This window comes from Mycena indigotica (genome assembly GCF_014461135.1).
Source record: "Mycena indigotica strain 171206Taipei chromosome Unknown Mind.scaff0018, whole genome shotgun sequence".
Taxonomy (NCBI): Eukaryota; Fungi; Basidiomycota; class Agaricomycetes; order Agaricales; family Mycenaceae; genus Mycena; species Mycena indigotica.
In genome coordinates this window covers 527,804-535,715 of record NW_023503017.1, presented here as the reverse complement: position 1 = coordinate 535,715, position 7,912 = coordinate 527,804, and the positions used below count along the sequence as shown (strand labels likewise).

At 54.9% G+C, this 7,912-nt stretch overlaps 1 protein-coding gene across 1 annotated transcript; it reads left to right on the top strand.

The window, feature by feature from the left end:
- Positions 1-2,983: 2,983 nt before the first annotated feature.
- Positions 2,984-5,518, top strand: MIND_01409200 (Chromo domain-containing protein; the record flags this gene model as incomplete). The annotated part of the gene is made up of 9 exons (XM_037370489.1): positions 2,984-3,146; positions 3,219-3,298; positions 3,354-3,368; positions 3,414-3,442; positions 3,491-3,636; positions 3,681-3,751; positions 3,797-3,841; positions 3,888-3,986; positions 4,034-5,518. The coding sequence occupies 9 exons, from the start codon at positions 2,984-2,986 to the stop codon at positions 5,516-5,518; spliced, it is 2,133 nt and encodes a 710-aa protein (XP_037213081.1).
- Positions 5,519-7,912: the final 2,394 nt, after the last annotated feature.

Below are 7,912 nucleotides of genomic sequence, written 5' to 3'. Positions count from 1 at the left end.
CGTTTTCGAGAGCAGAGCGCGGAATGAAGAGGCGGAGGAGTGTTGGTTGGAGTTGCCCGGGCTTGGGTGTTGGAGAATGGCATTGTCGGGAGCAGGTTATATACGTCGCTTGCTGGAGTCTTTGGGGAAAGCGGACTCGAAGCCGCCTTTCTTCGCGTACAATGGGCAGCAGAGTTGGTTGACGACGACGACGAGGCGCAACATAGGGATCATCGCGTCGGGGCGCTCTTTGTTTGCAGATGCGGTCATAGTTTGGTTACCGCACAAAGGAATGACTACCGCCGCTTCTTTCAAGTGACTCGTAATAGCTTGTTGCGAGTAAACTTTGAAGGGACAAGCTTGAAGTTGAAGCTTGAAGCAAGTATCTGGGTCCTTCAGCAGAGCACTTTGACAAGTTTCTCGACAAGCTTTCGTATGTTGAGAAAGACACTGGAGCGGAGTATGAAGACGCGCCTCATGTCCGTGATGGCGACAAGTGAATGAGGACAAAGGGAGCCACGTGGGACAAAGAGCATCGACAATCCAAGCAGACGGCGACTTAGAGCATGCGATACTTCAGCTCGCCGGCAAAGCGCGCACCAAAAATGACACACAGGTGGAAGATCATGACGTGGTCGCCGAGATACGAAAAGAACCGCTGAGTGACGTTGCGGGTCGTTGAGGAGCTTTGCGCTTCCGAGGTTAGGTAGCCGAGCCCAAGCCGTGTAAGTCCGGTTCGGAATGGAAGGTAATGACGAGACGGAGGAAGGTGAGTAAGTTGATATGAGACACGTGATCTAGATGTGACACGGCGATCATTTCATTTCGCGTGACGCGACGCGACGTGTTCTGGACTCAAGTTCCATCAGCAAACCTTCGACGAGCAATAAGTATTCCTGGAGTATTGCGCGCACTACAGCTTGGCGCAAACTTGAGTTTCAGCTGCTGTTGGCTTGGCTGAAGTGCTGTACTTATCTCAGAACTTGGAGGAACTTGGTCGCACTTGCCGCAAAAGTTGCGATATATTTAGCGAGGTGCTGTTGCTTCCCATCAAAGTCCTTCCTCGGAACAACGTCAAGCGTAGATCATCGAAAGATGGCGATCCTGCCTCAGTTTCAATTTGCGTTGGATACCTCAGCGTTCAGGCATACAGCTACGCTGTGGCACTAGCAGCAACCCAGGACGAGCCACTCGGAGTAATCGCAGGTCCAAGTTCCTCTAGCGAATAGGATCCAATCGCGTGAAGCGGCTCGTTCGCTATGAAGAAACGGGCTTTGCGAGAGCCCGGGATCAGCGCGCCTATCAGCGACACGCGAATCCGCACCGAGATATGCCCATGGACTGAATTGCGTGCCTCGCGCCGTGCATGGCTGTAGCCCCTTGGCAGTCCAAGCGAAGCCCATAAAAGCCAGGACGACAGCTCCCAGCCCCCGCCGCTTCCCTTCCCAACGCCATGTCGTCGTCCCTCAGCCCCCGCCCGTCCCCGTCGGCCGCGTCCGGCGCCAGCATCCCGATCCCCTCCGGCTGCGTCTCGCAGCCCCAGTCCGGCACGCTGACGAGCAGCTTCAACGGTGCGCCGTCCAGTCGCTTGTGCACGTGGCTCTCTCCCGCTGACATAAGTATGTTCCCAGGCTGCCGCACCGGCAACATCACCGCGACGGCCCTCTGCTGCGCCGGCGCCGGGAGCGCGCTCGTCGCCGCGAACGGCACGTGCGGGTGCGCGTTCGCCGGCGCGTTCCAGTACGACTCGCCGGCGATGCGCGCGTTCGAGCGCTGCGGAATCGACAGCGGGCCCGTGCTCTGCGTCGGGCCCGACCCGCACAAGAACGCAGCGGGAGGAACCACCGCGAATGCGAAGCTGGTCGGAGGCTTGGTGGCCATGTTACTGGTGGCGGGGTGGTTTACGTGAGAGGGAGGATGCGAAGTCGATGGTAATGACAACCTCGCCATACCGTTCATGGTCAAATAATCCTTTCAAACCGACAAACATGGCTATGTTCTGAATCATGCAAAACCGCATCTTAAACTCACGAGAGCTTGAATTCCACGCCCATCGTCGCAGCGACAAGGTTGAAGCAAGCGAGTACACCTGAAGCGGGTTCAGTCTTGAGTATGTTTCGGCGGCAGGAGGGATCCACACCGTCATCAACAACCAAAAGCATTTGTACCCTTCCCATTCCCACCCCTGATTCGCACAACCCCAAATTATAACCCATTCTGCCCTGTCAAGTAGAATAGGGCGACCTGAATCAAGTGGCCCGAGCTGTCACAGAGGGTTATTAGATAACAGTCATTCACAGCCTGAGGATACCGAGGGCTGCGCCCGCAGATTAGACGAGGCCGCTCTTAGAAAAGCACTTTCGTCCCATTCGTCTCCCACATTCACACCATTCGTCTCCACTGTAGATCATCGCTGGTGGCAGGATGCCAACGAGAAAAGAGGCTTTTCCGCAGAGCAGCAGGCTTGCCGGGGCGGCGTGTGTCTGCAGAAAGACCGGTCAGCAAGATACAATCGAGAAATTTCAGAGTGTACGCACTGCATGCCGGCTACAACTCAGTCTGATAGGTCCAGGTTTGGAGTCGCCAGTCTGGCCTGATAGAGTTGAGTGAGGACCCATGCGGGGGGCGAGCCAGCTTCTGCTTTTGTTATCCAATAACTTTTTTGCTTGCGCCATTATCGATGACCATAGTCTGGGCTAATAAAAGCGACGCTGGCCGGCTGGGAACAAGTTCCGCGGTATGTAACAGTGCTCTTGCCCTTTTGGACGCTGCTCTTCGGGCCGCGTTCGATAACTCTACGTGAAACGCGACCCGTTTTCCAGAACAGCTGCGGAGAGAATGTAAGAATAGAAAGCCAAAGCATATGGTGACAGGGAAGCGCGCCTTGCGGCCACTCGGCATGCAACGAGGCAGCATTCATTTCGCCCCAGGGCTCTCTCGCCGTTCTCCCTCTTCTTCTTAGCTTTCGACGACCACGGTAGCATGACCCCATCGACCCATCCACATGATGTCGACACCGAGTAGAAAGCGGCGTCAGAAGGAGACCGGGGCACGGGATCCGGCGGCGGGCGCGGGCGCGGGCGTCGCGGGGCTGGCGTTGTACGGGCTTCCGCGGCTGGGTGGTGCGACTGCCAACGACGGAAGCGGCGAGCAGCAGTGGTATGCGGGTAAGCAGTGTCGCAGTTGTCACACTCGTCGATCATCCTGCTTCCAACGCTCAACTCTTACTCCGTTTGCAGAATGCATCTTGCGCGCGCGGCGGAAAGCGAAGCCGGCCGGTGCGCCCGGCGAGTTCAGGCCTCACATCGATACCAGATGGGTGCGTGGCCAAGCCGAGACCACTCACTACTAGTACTGGGCTGATGACGACACAGGAATATTTTGTGAAGGTGCGCTGCCCCGCTTTCCCGGTACCATTGCTCAGCAAACGACAGTGGGCCGGCTTTGACGACAGCGAGAATACGTGAGGGGAGCGTCCAGCATCTCTGCTCTCCTGACGCGACCGTTCCAGGTGGGAGCCCGTGCAGAGTCTCAAAGCCTGCAAAGACCTCGTGCGGCGGTTCTGGGACAGCGTCAGCAGCCGTGACAGCCTATCGGAGTCCCCCTACTTCAGAACCCAGGCGGGCTTCGTCATCGTCGCCGGCGCCGAATGGATCGGTAGGTCTTGTACCCATTATATTCTCGGGCATTTACTCGGGCAGCGGACGAAAAGCTCAGATTTGCCAAGCATATATCGGATGACGAGGTGAAGCTGCAAAATGCGGACCCGAGGGTAAGCAGAAGATATACATCCGCCGCTTGCTGACATTGGATATAGAGGTACTGGCAAAACGGCACTGTGCAGCTTGACACCGACAATCCGGCGAGTTCCTAATGATGTCCGAACCACGCTCTGACACAGTGGGCAGCATGGAGACGACGACGGAGACGAGCCCGGGCCATCGCTCGTGGCCAACACTAGTACCACACCCATCGAAACGAGCCTCGACACGAAAACCTTGGCAGCAGTAAGCGTAGTCAATCCCTCCACCAAACGCGGGCTGAGCGTAGACAGATTGCAAACTCTCCTTCTCCCAGCGCCATTCCCATCTACGACGACAACCGCACGACGCCGGACGAGATTTTGGAGCAACATAATGCGGGTCTACAGCCGGGGCCAGCGGCAATTTCTGAGGAAATGCAAGTGGAGACGAACGGAATAGCAACGCCGATTATCTCAATTCCGGAGGACTATGGCCCGCTGAATTGTACCGCGGGCGTTGACCCGCCCGCCCAGACAGTGTCCGCCCTTCCTTCGACTTATGCTTCTTCATGGGGTATTCCGACGCTCTTGCTATCTACCTACGACCGGCTATCCCCCAGATCGAATGTCAACGTTGCCGCAAGACCCCCGGACGCGCAGCCCTTGCTGAATACGCTGGAGACTGATGTGGAAATGCCACCGGCTGATGATGCTCCGCCCGGCAACAGTGCCTCGAGCCATGCCTGGTCTTTCTCGGAGGATGCTGACCCTGGGCGGGGAGAACAAGGCGCGGTGGACGTTGCTATGGGCGCGCCAGCCACCATTGTTGTTGAGGCCGAAGAACCGCCTGAAACTCTGATGCAAACCGAAACAGCGACAGCGACGTCGCAACCCCGAACCGGGGAAATAGCGACGAATGACAAGGACGGCGCGCGGCCAGCACATCTGCCGACGCCCGACGCCACGCCTGCGCCGTCTGCAGCACAACCGCTCCCTGCCGGGCTTGCATTATCCACCCCGCGTCCGTCGCCGGCTCAACCAATAGTCCCATTGCCCCCTCCCGATCTCCGCGCTGCTCCGCTTTGTGCGCCGCCACCTTCAATTCCCCCAACAACTGTTAACACGGCACCTCCTCGCCAGCCGCAGCGACCCAAGGCGCCCCGCCACGGGCCGGGCATCAAGATCCTCGCCCTCCGTTGCGGTGCCGTCGGGAACGGAACGAAGCGGCGGGTGGAGGAGATGAGCTACGGTGCTCGGGGAGCGGCTGTCGTTACGGGGAATGTGGAAATGCCGATAGAGCCGAGGGCAAAGCGGGCGGGCGGGAGGAAACCGAATTCTCCGACCGCGCCGTCCCATGCTGCGGCGGCCCCCACTGGTCCAGCGATATCGGCCACGGTCGGAGCGGCGGAGGACCGAGGCTTAGCTCAAAAGTCAGATGCTTCGACCGCCACACCCAGAAAACAGGCGACAGCTAGAGAACACTGTTTGACGGCCCAACTTGGATCATCCTGCCTAGACCCGAGGAGCGCTGCGCCCTCGCAGCCGCTCGAAGGCCACGCGCAAGAGACCGGGGGAGGTATCGCTGCGAGCCGAAGGAAAGAGCATACGTTTGTGGACAGCGGGCTTGAGGAGCGGAGCACTAGCATGGGCCCCAACACAGGAAACAGCATAACAGGAAAGAATACTAGTAACAACTGCAACAAAGGCCCCCCCAGGGGTGGCTCCAGCGCGCACGAACTGAATCCAGCGCCGACCAGCGCCCATTGGCCGTGGTCCCTCAAAGATTTCCTTGACTGAACCCGCATGTATCATACTTGTTGACCCGCCGCTTTCTGCTTTGCAGCTTACTGTGCTGTGTTTTGTAGCCTGTGCCTCGTACTTGCCTCGTTGTATTGTATTGTAAAATGTAGATATGTCAATGATGGACGTGCCAGTACAAAGCTCGTCTTGGCCTCACGTAGCCTTATTCATAGTGTCGTGCAAGCCCAACTTCAGTAAGTTAAGAAATGATGATTCATGATGGGCACTGCCAGTGGTAATAGTGTTCAAAACACACAACGACGCAATTGAGGCTTCTCAGGCTGGTCCTCGTAGCAGCCATTATGTATGCCGAGCCCGATGACGTCGACATGGCAATGAGGTGAAAGATTGCGAGCGGAGGATAGTGGCAGTGGGGGGTAAAAAGCGAGTCAGTCAGGAGCCAAGAGTCCGAAAACAAGCCGCGCGTAAAACCGCTGGATAAGAATGAAGACAATAAAGACGCGTTTTCAGCGCGAATTCTGCTCCAACGAATCATCCCGTATAGTCAAGAGAGTGTATGGATATCCGAAACAACGTCCGTTTTGTCCGCACGGTTGTCCAGGCAACACCAAATGCGCGCATTCACGCTCGGCGACAAAACGAGGGATGTAAGAGGACTCGGGCCGCAGAACATCGTGGTATATTGCAGGCATAATGGGAGGACGTTTCTGTTCCTTGGAATAGGGTTTCCGTGGTGGATCCGGGGCAGAATGGCGAAACATTCAGTGCGGAGGAATTGGGGGAAGGATTTGCGGGCCAGGAAAAGGGCAGTCTCGGGTCTCATTGTGGCTGGGGCAGTGGAGGGAGGAGGAAGCAGAGGAATTTCGGTATATTCGGGTGATTATCGCCATCCAGATTCTCCGAATGTCGACGCTGAAGATGAGGGAGGCAAGAGGGCAGGACGTGCGAGGCATGCCAGTGTGAGGCTTTTTGTCAACGAGATCCTTGCATAACAATGAGAAGGGGATGTACAGCACCACGATAGAACGTACCTTGTTACAGCCTACTAGTACACAGGAAAGCAATCTGACTACGAACATCAATATTCAAGGGTTAGCGAAAGGCAGAGATGCGCACCAAGAGTGACCGGAAACCGAACTACGAGTGGTTGTCCTAGACTCGGACATCCTCCTCCTCCACATTTGTCTGGGTGCAAGTTGCTAGTACCGATGTTGCTCCACCCTGCCGTGTAGAAGAATCTTGACGAGGATCGCAGAAAAGGCGTCCAAAACACCAGTGAGATCCTGATGGTAATGGGCAACCACTGCTCTTCGTGGTCAGCCCAGCGCGTCAGCGGCCAAGGTCCCATGAGAATAGTTCTCAGACCCAGCGCGGCAAAAGCAGCTTGAGAGTGGTTTGCTGACGGGAAATAAGGACGCGACGAGCGTAAGAGAGGCGCAAAACGCACCTTTCTATCCCAAAATACCTTTCGATTCCAGATGTCTTTGGGCTCGGGGAAGACGTTCTTGCAGAATGCTGGAGCCTCCCGACCAAGGTGTTGTGTCGCCGGCCTCCAACCATTTCCGAGTGAAATTGAGATACGTCAAGATGCTTGGCCTCCTAGCCCGTCAGCGGAGGACGCTAAGAGCATGGTTGCGGAATGACAAGGAGGAGTAAAGGCAAGAAAGTTCTTCTGTGACCGTGATGACTAATGTCTTCCGTCCCGCGGTCATTTGAGACAACTTGACTCATTTTCTTCTCTGTTACTGGTGACTTTGTATGGGGGACATACTGTAAAAAAAGTATTTGATACATGTTTTAAACTGGATACAACTTTTTGAAGGTACAACTCACCTTTTTTAGAGTTTTTAGATACAACTTTGCAAATTAGATACAACTTTTCACCCTGTGTACATGTACAAGTCAACCTCAAAGACAGCTTTTCTGGTGACATGTTTTACTTTGACTGGTGACAAGTTTATACTTGATGACAACTTTTCTGGAGACATGTTCAACTTCTGCAAGTGCAACTTTTCTGACTGCTGATAACTCATAATAAGCAGACAACTTTTCCAGCAACATCTTCAACTTTCTTGAATACAACTTGGTTTTTCATTTTGAGTACAACTTTTTCAAGTGCAACTTTCTTTCTGAGGTACAACTTTTTCAAGTGCTACTTCAACCTAGACTAGAACAACTTTGTAAATCACAACTTCGCAAGATACATGTTGCCAAAGCCTCTGGTACAACTTTTCTGGGCCTACATACAACTTTTTCAGACAAGGTACAACTTCAGTTACTGCATCACTTGCCATCAGCGGCCATCAAAGGTGATCATAAAGGCAGTGGTAGAGCAAAGCATGTTTAATGTGTTTATCTGATCCGCTGATGATATCAGTGATGGCTGGCCAAAAAAGTTCAGATTGCATTCAAATAAACTGCATACAGAAA